We start from the raw sequence: 14,065 nt of genomic DNA, 5'->3' as shown, positions 1-14,065 counted from the left end.
TACCATTTTTTTAGCTTTGAAAAACTTTGTTCCTTTGGCAGCATGTTTGGGATCATTGTCTTGTTCGAATCGCTAGCCAATGAGTTTTGAGGCATTTGTTTGTACTTGAGCAGATAGGATATGTCTATACACTTCAAAATTCATTATGCTACTACCATCAGCAGTTGTATCATCAATGAAGATAAGTGAGCCAGTACTTTCAGCAGCCATACATGCCCAGGCCATAACACCCCCACTACCGTGTTTCACAGACGAGGTGGTATGCTTTGGATCTTGGGCAGTTCCTTCTCTCCTTCATACTTTGCTTTGCTATCACTCTTGATATAAGTTAATCTTTGTCTCATCTGTCCACAAGACCTTTTTCCAGAACTGTAGATGCTCTTTTAAGTACTTCTTGGCAAACTGTAACCTGGCCATCCTATTTTTGTGGCTAACCAGTGGTTTGCATCTTGCAGTGTCGTCTCTGTATTTCTGTTCATGAAGTCTTCTGCGGATAGTGGTCATTGACAAATCCACACCTAAAGAGTGTTTCAGATCTGTCGGACAGGTGTTTGGGGATTTTTCTTTATTATAGAGAGAATCCTTCTGTCATGAGCTGTGGAGGTCTTCCTTGGCCTGCCAGTCCCTTTGCGATTGGTAAGCTCACCAGTGCTCTCTTTCTTCTTAATGATGTTCCAAACAATTCATTTTGGTAAGCGTAAGGTTTGACTGATGTCTCTAACAGTTTTATTTTTGTTTCTCGGTCTCATAATGGCTTATTTGACTTTCATTGGCACAACTTTTGTCCTCATGTTGATAAACAGCAATAAAAGTTTCCAAAGGTAATGGAAAGACTGGAGGAAAGACTAGGTGCTGAGAGCTCTCTTATGTTTGCATTAAGGAGGCATTTAAACACACCTGAGCAATTACAAACACTTGTGAAGCCATGTGTCCCAAACATTATGGTGCCCTGAAATGTGGGGGGGGGGGGGGGGGGGGGGTAAGGAGGTCTATGTATAAACGCAGCTGTAATTTCTACCTGGTGAAACCAAAATGTATAAAAATACCCTTTAATAAAATCTGACAATGTGCACTTTAACCGCATGTGATTTTTTTCTATTACAAATCTCAAATTGTGGAGTAAGGAGGCAAATAAATAAATGATGGGTCTTTGTCCCAAACATTATGGAGGGCATTGTAATTATGATCAATAGTTGTTCAAAGGAAATATGTTTTAAAGAGAAAATAACTAGTACAATTCGATTTGAGGAATACAAAATGAATTGGTTCTCAGCAAAAAAACAGTCTTGTATTTGGAACAAAATGTGTTGAACTGACCAGCTAATTTAGAAGCAATTCCAGGAACTGACAATTCCAACAAGGCAACTATTAAGTGTTCTTTCCAAACTTTGGTTGGTGCATATTTTTTTCCCAATTAAGTAACTTTAGTTCACATCTATACCTGATTCAGTGCCAGTTAAGTGAAAACTCCTTTGTTTCTAATCCTGCCTTTCATAATTTTGATGAGCATAATAATTTGGCTGGACATGTAAACTTGTATATTAAAAAGTTCACTAGGATTCCCCAAGGATTGGTTTTCCAAACATTTGCATATGTCAGTGTTATCCAGTGGAAACTGATGACAAGCCATGAATATTGTTATGATGTGCTGTTTTAGCCATGCCCATCAGAAACTCCTTGTATTACAGGTAAATGTACTTCACTTGCATTTTCTTAACAGTATATTTGTTTTGCAAACATCTATCATCGTGGTTATTAAGGGAATAAATGGCTCACAATGATCAACATTTATTTCTGCACACAGTTTTACAATTGTTTAATAATGGTTAGGATTACAGTGAGTTTTGTCCAATGATAATGTTTGGCTATTACTCTTTTATTTCCCAATCAAACTGCAGTTTGCCACATCTGCATTCCCCTTAAACCCAAATATCTGCAGATAAAGGATTGGACAATATTTACATATGTTAATTGCCTTTTGATGTCACAATGCTTATTAAAAGAAGCAACGGTGAAACTTTTATGAGCGAGTCCCACTGTTTCATAAGTAAACAATAAAAACAATACATTATCCACCAGCTTCTGATCTGTGAGAGTGTATATCACTAAGAAATTTAAATTGTATGTATTGAAATTGTCTTTTGCACTTGAAATTATAGGAAATGGATCTAGATTTAAAAATGGATAACATTTTTTAAAACCCTTGAAATATTTCCCCAAAATTGTATAAAATCTTAAAACAATATCCATATAATATTTTAACCTAAAATACTAACTGGCTGATATATTGTTTTTTGGGGTTATTAGTTATGTGTTGCACCAACACCATAAAAATTAAATTTAGATTGCTTATAGATGTAATAATTATTGGGAACCAGAGTTAATTATGCAAATGTTACATTTTATTTTTGTATGCAGGTATTGCAAGTCTAACATAACATTGTTGTAGTTCACTATTACTTCCATGATGCAGATGGGCTAAAAATAAATCTGGAGACTAACGTGATCAACATCAAGGATGTGCTCAAGTGGAGCTATGTAAAACTATTGGAATTGTCTTTTGGTGCTCGTCCCATTGCTGTTTGTCATCTATATCAATGATTTGGATAAGAACATACATGGCGTGGTTAGCAAGTTTGTAGATGACACAAAATTGGGTGGTATTGTAGATAGTGAAGATGATTATCAAAAATTGCAGCAGAATCTTGAACTGTTGGGCAGGCAGGTTGAAAAATAATTGATGGAATTTAATACAGAGATATGTGAGATGTTGCAGTTTGGGAGCACTAACATGGGCAGAACCTACACAGTAAACAATAGGGCTCTGGGGAGTGTTGTGGAGCAGAGGGATCCAGGAGTACAGGTACATAATTTGTTGAAAGTGGCATCACAGGCAGGTAGGGTGGTCAAAAAGGCTTTTGGCTCCTTGGCCTTCTTTCATCAGTCAGAGCATTGAGTATCAAAGTTGGGAAGTAACGTTGCAGTTATATAAGATGTTTAATGAGGCCGCATTTAGAGTATTGTGTTCAGATTTGGGCACCATGTTAGAGGAAAGATGTCAAGCTGGAAAGGGTGCAGAGAAGATTCATGAGGATGTTGCCAGGACTCAAGGGCCTAAGCTAAAGGGAGAGGTTGGGCAGGCTAGGACTCTATTCCTTGAAGTGCAGGAGGATGAGGGGTGATCTTATAAAGTTGCACAAAATCATGAGAGGAATTGATTGGGTAAACGCAGAGTCCCTTGCCCAGAGTAGGGGAATCGAGAACCAGTGGACATAGGTTTAAGGTGATGAGGGAAAGGTTTAATAGGAACCTGAGGAGTAACTTTTTCACACAAAAGATGGTAGCTGCTGGAGGAGGTAGTTGAGGCCAGGTACTATTGCAACTTTTAAGAAACATTTAGACAAGTATATGGGTAGGATAGGCTTAGAGGGATATGGGCTAAATGCAGGCCGGTGGGACTACTGTAGATGGGACATGTTGGCCAGTGTGGCCAAATTGGGTGGAGGGGCCTGTTTACACTCTAAGACTATGACTAATTTTGTTAAACATAGTTTGCCCTCAACAAGTCTGTGCTGGCTTGCCTTAAATGGCCCATTTTCTTCCTGTGACTGGATCAATGTTTTAAAAGCATTCCCACCACCAACATGAAATATCTGCTCAATTTATTCAAACTCACTTTTTTTAACTTTTGTCGCTCCCCAGTTCCCCATCAATACTTGCATCCAAGGAAAATTGTAATCAATGGTTCTAACGATTAAGCCACCTTAAATTCAAGGTCATTTGGCTCATTATATCCTTGCTGGCTAAGAAACTACAATCCATTAAGCTCTTCAGCTGACATCAGAGGTTATCTAAGACCATGTGTGCTGAGGGTTTACATCACACACACATTCATGCATTGAGTCCCAGGCAGCAACCAGCTCTAGATTAAAGTTTAATTCCTTAAATATTCTAATTATTCTACCAGTAACCTTGTGTGCATCTCCCCTTCAGTTATGGATTACTGAGGCAATATGTTCCAATGCACCCAAACAGAGCCTTTCATGATTTTATATGTCAATTAAATCTACCATTAGCTGCATCCGCACCAAAGAAAACACCACTCTTGCCAGTGTTTCATGATGAATGTTTTTCAGTCCTGCAACTTCATTCTAAATCCCATTGCCCTCTCTTGTGTCATCATTTCCTTCATATAATACGGTAATTAAAACTGTGTGCAGTACATTACTGTGGCTCAAGTTTGGTATAATGCCCAAATTCGCTCAGGTTGTCTTTGGAAACATCTGCACAATATGTTGGTAAAAATACATTTTAAATTGGACAGAATTTGAAAAGGTTATAGCTGAGCAAAGATATCAAGGTAAATTTAATTTTAGTTCCAGACTGAATCCTGCTAAGATTGCATTTTAAATTAGATTTTTTGTGGAAACGTTTTCAACATTGTTGAATAAGTTTATAATTGTTTCAAGTTATTTCATATGTTAATATACAATCATTTTATGTATGTCAGTCTCTTATTGATCTTGGTTGGTATCTTTTGGAAGTTATTCAGATATTCGAAGGGCACAACAATGCAGGACTTTAAGATTCAATTTTTACTTATTCTGCTGCATTTGCAATAATAGAATTAGCTTGTCTTTATATTGCACAGGTGTACCTTCAAAGGCAGTCAGAAATATGATTTGAATACATATTTATTAACAGTAGAGCACTTTAAAGAATTGATTATGTTATGTGTTTGATAGTCCAAAAAATTATCATAGGCTGTTTACTCATACTGGGGTATTAAATCTTGAAAAGGATCCTACTGGAGCAGATGAAGGGGGAGCAAGACCGGGTAAATTGCTCGAGACACTCAGACAATTGAGAATTAATCATAGGGGGAACTACCGTCACCTAATGGAGGAGATGCTGGCTAATTACAGGCTAGCTCAGATCCTGGGGGAAGCAAGTACTACCGAACAAGCTGTTTCTACTGCAGTTATGCCTGCTAGAGAATCAGAGACCAGGTTGCAAGCAGATGAGGAGAATCGCCCTAAGGATGTAAACTGAACTGATGAAGATGTAGTAATAAATGAGAAATGCCTTAAGAGCTCATGCTTCCAGCATTGTGTATCCACTTTGTTATAATTTGTAACACTGCATGAGTTTCTGATCTCCATTGCATGTTTTTATTGTGTTTTGTGCTTGTAATTTAGCTTTTTGTTGTTCGGTCATCATAATAGTCTTTGCAGTAACCATTGATTTTTAAAATCTATCGAGAACGCATTAATTTTTGTTGTAAAATTGTAAATGTAGTAAATGCATGATTTTAAAAAGATGTTTATGACATTGATCAATCCACCATGCTTTAGCATAAATATTAGTTATTTGTGAACTGTTCCTCATAGTATGTTCCTTTTGCAGTATTCAGTGAGAGAGATTTGTGTGTTAATGTCCAATAAAGCTTTACAGTATGTCTGGACCATTGTTTAACTTGCTCATTACAAGTTAATTTGGATTTACTTTTTTCACAACAATAAATGATTATAAAATAAAACGTGAAACCAGCTGGTTGTGTTTTACGTTTGGTAAGTGGCTTGTCTAGATATTACATTACATCTGCACCTGAACATTTAACACTGCAGAAAATTATAAATGAATATTTCAACGCATCATCGTTCTAAACTCTTAATCAAATGCACCATTTTGCAAATGCTTATAATACTTGTACTAATGTTTAATGTATCATAATTTCTGCTCCCTGCTTTACAAATAAAGCAAATCTTTGTTAAGAAGATAAATTTGATTACATAAACATCTTTGGTTTTGAGGATCCTTACAGAGCAATAAATGCAATGTACCGATTCCCACAAAAAAATATGGGGCATTTCCACTCATATCATTTAGCTTGGTACTGGGTTAGTTGTGCTGAAGTTGTGGCATATTTTAAAATTATGCAGACTAGAATTGATCTAAGAAAAATATAAGAGTGCACTGCTGGTGTTAGAGAAAGATTTTGCGTGTCAATATATTATAAAACCAGCGTTATTTCCAGTCTAAAGAAGAGTCCTGACCCAAAACGTCACCTATCCATTTTCTCCAGAGATGCTGCCTGACCAGCTGAGTTACTCCAGCATTATTTCTAAAGTGTTTGGCATTTGCACACTCGTGTGTATGCTAATGATAGATTGGGAATACATTTGGATTTTTTTTCTGTTCTCAGATTTTTGCGTGAATTTCTGATTTTTTTAAAATTTGCTCAACAAAATTCAACCTAAAACTTGAGCTTTAATTGTACTGCTGAGTTTGAACTATTCTGCACAAAACAACTTTTCTAAATGGCCTTATTATTTCACAGAATATGCAGAGAAAATATTCAATAGAGACGATGATCAAAGTACATAATTGTATATTTTATATTTACAATATTCGGTTCTGTTATATGAACGAGCAGCTCATCAAATATTCAATAAACAAGCTTGATCACACTTGCTCCAAAAGGCTAATGTCTTCATTGAAAATTTAAAATCTCTCCATAATTGTCTTGAAGAATGAGCCGAAAATTTAGTTACATTGAAAATTAATAGTTTTTTTCTATTTTTCTGAGCAAAATTTTAAATTGCAATACAGAAAATTTATCAAATATCGTGTAACCTCATATTAAGTTTTATTTTGTTGCTGAGTGACTATCTCATATTTTCTGTTTTCTGAAACAGATTCGGTTTTCCTTATCTTGCACTCATGTTAATGTTTTCACCTGAGATGCAAAACATTGTAGATTAACGAAGAACAAAGACATCCAAGTTTCAATATATGGTCCTAAATTTAGATTGGATTAACATTTTGAATATAAAACAATTCTCTTTTCAGAAATCTCTTCACTTCCTTTCCAAAATATGATTATGTGGAAGGTTATTTTGTGCAATCAAATTGATACTTAATGTCAAGATTTATATTTGCAAAATATGTTTAAAAAATATTTGAATTGTTGCTTGTTAATATTTCTTGAATGATCTGGTGGTCCTCTTTCCACGAACTCCAACCCTTCCCAAACAAGAATGTAATATGTCCTGCTGGTAGACTTTTGCTGCTGTATATGTATTATTAAGGCAACTTCTTTTGCTTTATGCTCACTAGTTCCAGTTTCTTAAAGTAATACAATGCCTCTGCACTTTCCATTTTATATTTGAAATTTACAAGGCATTTGCAAAACGTCTATGCACATGGTGGAGAATGCAAGTGTAATAGTATTGTTTTGTTTCTCACAGGGTTCCGCAGATCTTGAAGACCCCTGGTAGTTAAATAGGCTAGAATCGCTAAGAAATTCCTGGTTTGAAATATGGAAGAAACCTTCGTTCACACACCTTTTATTTACTACAAGGGAAATTAAAAATCCAAAGGATCTTCTTTTAAAGTCATTTTGTCAGAAGGGCAGGAGGAACTTGATTGTTAGAATTATACACCATTTGTTCTTTTTTTTGCATATTCTAATATTGCCACTCCTGTGCATCTTCCTGTAAAACAGTATTTTGTTGATTGCCTCAGACTTACTGATTGCATCTGTACCCAACTTGTTGCCTAATGGAATGGTAATGCTGTAGCAGATGTGGTAAAAGTATCTGAGGTGCATGGATTTCTAGTTTAATTTGGAAGATGCACAGAGTAGTGTTCATTTGAATCTAACTCGCCGGACATGAGCATGTACAAATTGCTGTATAAGGCGTTACTTGATTGCAAGGTTCAAGGTTGAGAGCTTCTGCACCTATCTCAGGCCCAGAGGGAACATGCAGTAAGCAGAATGCTGTAGAAATTTATTTCATGTAATTCTTCATTTCAATTTCTGCTGTACTACCAAATACTCAGTTTTCTCAGCTGTCCGATATGCAGTATATGTTGTCTACTGCTTGCTTGAAGATAACATTGCATTTGGCAATAAATATAGCAAATGTATGGTAAAGTTCCCTTATGATTTTAAAGCATGTGTAGATTATAAGCTCTTGCTATAAGCAGAACCTTTGGACAAAACTGAATAGATTAATTTATGCTTCATTGTCAATTGTCATTTGCCTCAGACATCCCACTCATTAATGCAGAAGTTGAAAATATCGCTATAAAATTTGCCTTTCTCACACAATATTGTAAATTGTGATTTTGTTCTACATGTGGTTTTCTATTAGTATCATTGATTTGCAGCAGAAATAAAGACACAGCCTTGTGTAAACTGGGGTATAGTTTTGCAAAAGAAAATTGTTTGCATTAACAATTATAAAACTAGAGATCACATAGATTTATAAACGCAATTTAAAATATTCTATTGTGAATTTAAGCTTTACAAAATACGTTTCTTAATTTTGTTCAGTGATTTTTTCTTTTCATTCATTGTGGAATGGGCATGGTACAGAGTGGCTATCTTTTAAGGTACTTGAAGATTCTTGGTTTGATTTATATTTTCTGCAATAACACAATTTTACTGAGTAAGTTTGAGCTGTGCATGTACTAAAGTTTGGTTTAAGCTAATGATTGAGGGGAAGGGGATTTGAGCAGCATCTGAGGGCAGAGAGAGCAATGAATGTATCCACTTGTACACAAAACACATGTTATGGATGCCTTGTAAGATTTAAATGAGTCAGCTAGTCGGTTAATGGTGTACAGTTGCGAAATGCCGTTAATTGTGATTGACACATACTGATGAGTGTTGCTGATTGGATTTGTATACAATGGAATTCATTTGTATTTCTCTAACTTTGTTTTTTCTCCCCCTCATTAAGTCCTTATGCTGGAAAGCTGCCTGTTACCGTACACCCTTTGAATACAGGTGCCTACAACCAGCTGCCCCAATCATTTAGTTCATTGTGTAGGTATGATTCTTGGCCTAGAGAGTATGATTATTGCCCGTGTTTTTATTTATTCACTAGATTTTAGCTACAACAATAAAATGTCCTGAAGAAGATGATGTTAACATGTGTTTTGACCCTTTGTTGAGATTATGGGGTTGTTTTAGGGATGGCGAGTGTCCAAGTGGTTTCTTACTGTCCACGGACTATCGACTCTGGTCCTTCCCTGTACTGACTATAGTATATTCCCTGTATGATATTTGTGATGTTTCATACAATACAGTGATCATAACCACCTTGTTATCTTCAATAAAGGATTGCTAAATGCATTATGACTTTTGTATTTACCATTTGTATCATGTACATGCTGCCTGAGATTAAATCCTGTCATATTTTGGACTCCAATATCATAGAGAAAATCTGGTTCCTGTAATTACCTTGAGCCTCTTATCCATGTGACCCGTCGATATGTCACTGCTACAAGTTTAAGAAAACAGTTAAAATAATTTTCACATTTACAATTTTAAAGGTCAATTTTAATCCAGTTGGGATACATTCAGCACCCCATTAATTGAAGTCATATAAAACATAAAGGATTTGTGTTAAATGATGGAATCGTGCCCACAACATACATCACAAGCATGGTAAATTTGTTTGGTTATTTTTCTCTAATAATGATGTAGAATAATGTAATAATTCTTAAATATGGATTTCTTAACAATATGTACATATTAGTTGATATTGTGTTAAAAAAAATTCTCTCCTTTTAGAATGGAAGATGCATTGTCCCTACAGATCATCAATATGAGTATGTAACTTTCCTTCATGCTTAAGAGATATCGAGCAATGAATATTCATGGATTTTACGTTTACTTCAATTATATATCTAATACATTCACTTCAGTGATATATCTCCAGTCATTGGCACTAAGAACTGGAACATTCCTGCTATGTACAATAGAGCATTCTTAATATGTTTGGTAAATATAATACAAAGTTTCAAATATTGTTCCAAAAGGATATACAAAAAAAAGGCCCACTAAGAGAAAGAATTGATTCCTGAAATGGAAACTTAGATAATACTGAGTGCTTGTTAGTCCAGTGAGCAAGTTGAGATATTTTGGAAATAATCCATAAATCAGGAACAACATAATGTTCTATTACTGAAGTCTCAAGGTAACTAATTTCTTATCTCTGTTGCACAATTAACATCTTGAAAATAATTTATCGAATGTTGTCCAATATTGTGGTAGATTTTGGATTCAGGATAAATGGCAAACCAAAAATCCAAAGCATTAAGTTACAAGTTGTCAATTCTCTATTTAATTGCTTCATTATTTTTTCTTAGTTCAGCTTAGAGATACAGTGTGGAAACAGGCCTTTCGGCCCACTGAGTCAGGACTCTCCCTTCTCACCTTGCAATTTCAAGTATTAACCATAGAACTTTATTTCTTTAAATTGATTGGAGATTGTTATTGGTTATCACATTATGAACAAAGCTTCATGCTAGTGTGTACAATATTCCGTTTCAGGGAAGGGGGTGAATCAGTGTTCCCTTTTACTTTAGAATGGCTGTCCTTCGCATGTACAATTGCACTTGCATTCCCTCCACATCATGTCCAGTTTTAGATCTATCTTTGCTTCGATGGTGTAATGTGGGCTTTTGTGACATGGGAAATGAAAATGATTCTTGAATTTGCCATTCCACACCCATTGAAAGTGCTATTTCGTTATGGCACCTTTTACCTCTTAGAATCGATAATTGTCTCGTTCTATTTCTTATTTGAATCAAATCCTTTGGCACTATTATCATAAAGTGCTGGCAAATTTCAGATATATGCAGACATGTCATTTCTATCTCCTCCATCTCTCTTGACCTCTCCACTTTCTCTAAATGGTTTGTATCGTTGTCCTAACTGTAGTACTCAATGAGCAGAAATTCCGTTCAATGTTAAGTACCATTGTCTTGGAGCATCTTTAAAGACTTTGTTTCCCAACGATACATTCCACCCCTCATCCCGGTAACTATTTAAACCAGACATATTTAACACCAATATGTACTTTGGACCACATATTGCTGACACCACATATTTCTATTTCCATAGAATTATACTTCCTTCTCAGACAGTACATTATAAATGTTGGCCCCCAATCAAAGTGTCCAAATCAAAGAGAAAAAAAATAAGAGTTCCATGCAGATACCATCAATTGAGCAAAATTTACCAATTGTTACAACAAATGCCATATGATTGAATCATTCACAGGTAATTATAGAGGTTGAATGACAGGGCAGTGATCTCAGAAAACAAATTATCCATGTAAAAGAGTATCATTACAAGTACAAACTTGTGGGTCCTGCAGAATGGTATATTACTTGGTTCCTGACCAATGATGAAATTGTAAATAAAAATCACGATTATCCTTGGAAAAAGGGACTGGTGAAAAATTGGAAAATAGCATCTTGAGCTACAAATTCTTAATTTTTCAAAATTTGATGAACCTTCATGAATGATGCTGCTAGAGCTGTAGTTATTCATCTTGCACTGAGTTGAAGTGGTTGTATGTAGGATTGGTACACGTGTATGGGTTTTAGCTGGAGAATTTGTTTTTTTTAACGAAATAGTGATTGTACATATGTCAATATGATTTAATCCGAAAGTGGCATTCATTATAATAATTCTAGGGAGCCTTGTATGTAGTTGAAATGCATCATTAGATTTTATGTAACCACAGTGGATCCTGTGGGTGATAATATTGTAAGCCAACTACACTGGGGCGGCCACAGTGGCGCAGCAGTAGAGTTGCTGCCTTACAGCACTTGCTTTGCTGGAGACCTAGGTTCGATCCCGACTAAGGTTGCTGTCTGTGTGGAGTTTGTACTTTCTCACCGTGACCGCGTGGGTTTTTTCCGAGATCTTCGGTTTCCTCCCACACTCCAAAGACGTATAGGTTTGTAGGTTAATTGGCTAGGTGTATGTGTAAATTGTCCCTCGTGTATGTAGGATAGTGTTAATATGCGGGGATCGCTAGTCTGTGTGGACTCGGTGGGCCGAAGGGCCTGTTTATGCGCTGCATCTCTAAACTAAACTGTCCAGGTATTATTGTCTTCATTGGAGCTCCAGACATCCAATTGAGAGCATGGATGAGTAGTCAGGGATAAATTCCATGTTGCAGATGACATCTCTAGTATTGTTTTGATAAGGGTAGGTTCAAAGTTGGACCATTGATACGGAACACAAAATGTGCTTGTGACTCATTGTTTGTGAGAGAGCAGAACTTTGAAGTCTAATTTATCCCAGGTGTTTTTCCTGTTTCTTGGCACTTATCTTCGAATTTGTGCACCACTCTGAATGGTAAAGAGGATATTGTTGACCTAATTAATCTTGATGCACTATTTTGGGGTTTTCTTACAATTGCCATGTTGCCAAAATTTGCACTTTCTAAAAATGTATTCTTGTCAAGTGAGTGCCTCCTGATAGATATAACTAGATGATATCGTAGGCCACCTGATCACATAGGACACAGCTGTTCAGTGTACAGATTTGCTGGCAGCTATGTTTACGAGAATGTTGCCAGGATGAGAGGGTCTGAGCTATAGGGCGAGGCGGAGTAGGCTGGGACTCTATTCCCTGGAGCGCAGGGGGATGAAGTGTGATCTTATAGAGGTGTATAAAATAATGAGAGGAATAGATCGGGCAGAGGCATAGACTCTTGCACAGAGTAGCTGAATCGAGGACCAGAGGACATAGGTTCAAGGTGAAGGGGAAAAGATTTAATAGGAATCTGAGGGGTAACTTTTTCCCACACAAAGAGTGGTACACACTGCCAGAGGAGGTAGTTGGGGCTGGGGCTATCCCAATGTTTCAGAAACAGTTAGATAGGTATATGGATAGGACAGGTTTGGAGGGATATGGACCAATCACAGGTAGGTGGGACTAGTGTAGATGGGACATGTTGGCCGATGTGGGCAAGTTGGGCCGAAGGGCCTGTTTCCACACTATCACTCTGTCTCTATTCATTAATTATCCCTGAATTGATGGAATTTACCATGCAGGTGGATTTGTGTTCATCCCAGACTAGGTAAGGATGGTAGGATTCCTTGAAGGACATGATTTAGGCAAATGGATTTTTGCAATTTAAAAAAAATCCACAACAGTTTAATTCTTTGAATTTAAATTCTACAATTGCAGCTGAGGAATTTATGGTCAACGTTTATCATTGTCATGTGTTCCAAGATACTGTGTTCAATCAGGTCAAATCATACTATACATTAGTACACTCATACACGACAAAAAGAATGAAAAATTGTAAGTAGATAATTTCCTGGAACAGCAATGAATAGTTGCCATGTTCTGGCACCATCTTGCATCTTCCATGTCTCAAGCTCTGAAAAGTCTCATCTCTGCCTAATGAGATATGCAATTACTTATTTTGCATTTTAAAACCTGCTCGCACTGGATGGATGAGGTAGGGGCCCGCATGGCCCAGTGCAATGCATTGTTCCTTCCACTGCTGCGTTGTGCAGCTGCCGCAGGCTGCGACCAATGTGCTCCCTCACGTGACTGCTGCAGAGCCTCCAGTGGCTGCCTACCAAAATGACTACAACCACTTCAAATGCGCCATTCATCAACTCGAGCAGCTGTCTCTCCATTTCCATGTGCCAAGCTCCTGCTTTCTGAGCTTCCGATGGAACCAGGGCATTTTCCAAGGGCGTGGGAGGTGAGTTTGTGGGCCATTTACAGCCACCGACTTTCACCTGGCGGATGCAGTATAATGTGGATAAATGTGAGATTATCCACTTTGGTGGCAAGAACAGGAATGCAGATTATTATCTGAATGGTGTCAGATTGGGAGAAGGGAGGTGCAACGAAACCTGGGTGTGCTTGTACATCAGTCACAAAGTAAGCAGGCAGTGAAGCCAATGGCATGTTTGGCCTTCATTGCGAGAAGATTTGAGTTTAGGAGCAAGGAACAACTACTGTAGTTGTACAGGGCCCTTGTGAGACTGCACCTGGAGTATTGTGTGCAATTTTGTTCTAATTTGAGGAAGGACATTCTTGCTATTGAGGGAGTGCAGCATAGGTTCACCGGGTTATTTCCCAGGATGGCGGGACTGATGTATGATGAAAGAATGGGTTGACTGGGCTTTTATTCACTGGAATTTAGAAGGATGAGAGGGGATCTTACAGAAACATATAAAGTTCTTCGAGGATTGGACAGGGTAGATACAGGAAAAATGGTCCCGATGT

The 14,065-nt window shown here is 37.0% G+C and overlaps 1 protein-coding gene across 9 annotated transcripts in view; it reads left to right on the top strand.

Moving 5' to 3' along the window:
* ppm1ba (protein phosphatase, Mg2+/Mn2+ dependent, 1Ba) overlaps positions 1-9,158 on the top strand; it is a 109,995-nt gene extending 100,837 nt beyond the window's left edge. For 2 of the 9 annotated variants that reach the window (XM_078405008.1, XM_078405011.1), the window contains one exon: positions 7,251-9,158. In XM_078405008.1, coding sequence (XP_078261134.1) covers positions 7,251-7,280 — 30 coding nt within the window. In that variant the 3' untranslated portion in view covers positions 7,281-9,158. The other 7 variants (XM_078405005.1, XM_078405004.1, XM_078405006.1 and 4 more) reach the window with 7 other exon arrangements.
* The last annotated feature ends 4,907 nt before the right edge of the window (positions 9,159-14,065 follow it).

The sequence above is a fragment of the Rhinoraja longicauda genome, chromosome 9 (assembly GCF_053455715.1).
Source record: "Rhinoraja longicauda isolate Sanriku21f chromosome 9, sRhiLon1.1, whole genome shotgun sequence".
Taxonomy (NCBI): domain Eukaryota; kingdom Metazoa; phylum Chordata; class Chondrichthyes; order Rajiformes; family Arhynchobatidae; genus Rhinoraja; species Rhinoraja longicauda.
The sequence above is the reverse complement of the archived record's forward strand: the minus strand, read 5'-3'. Positions and strand labels throughout refer to the sequence as shown.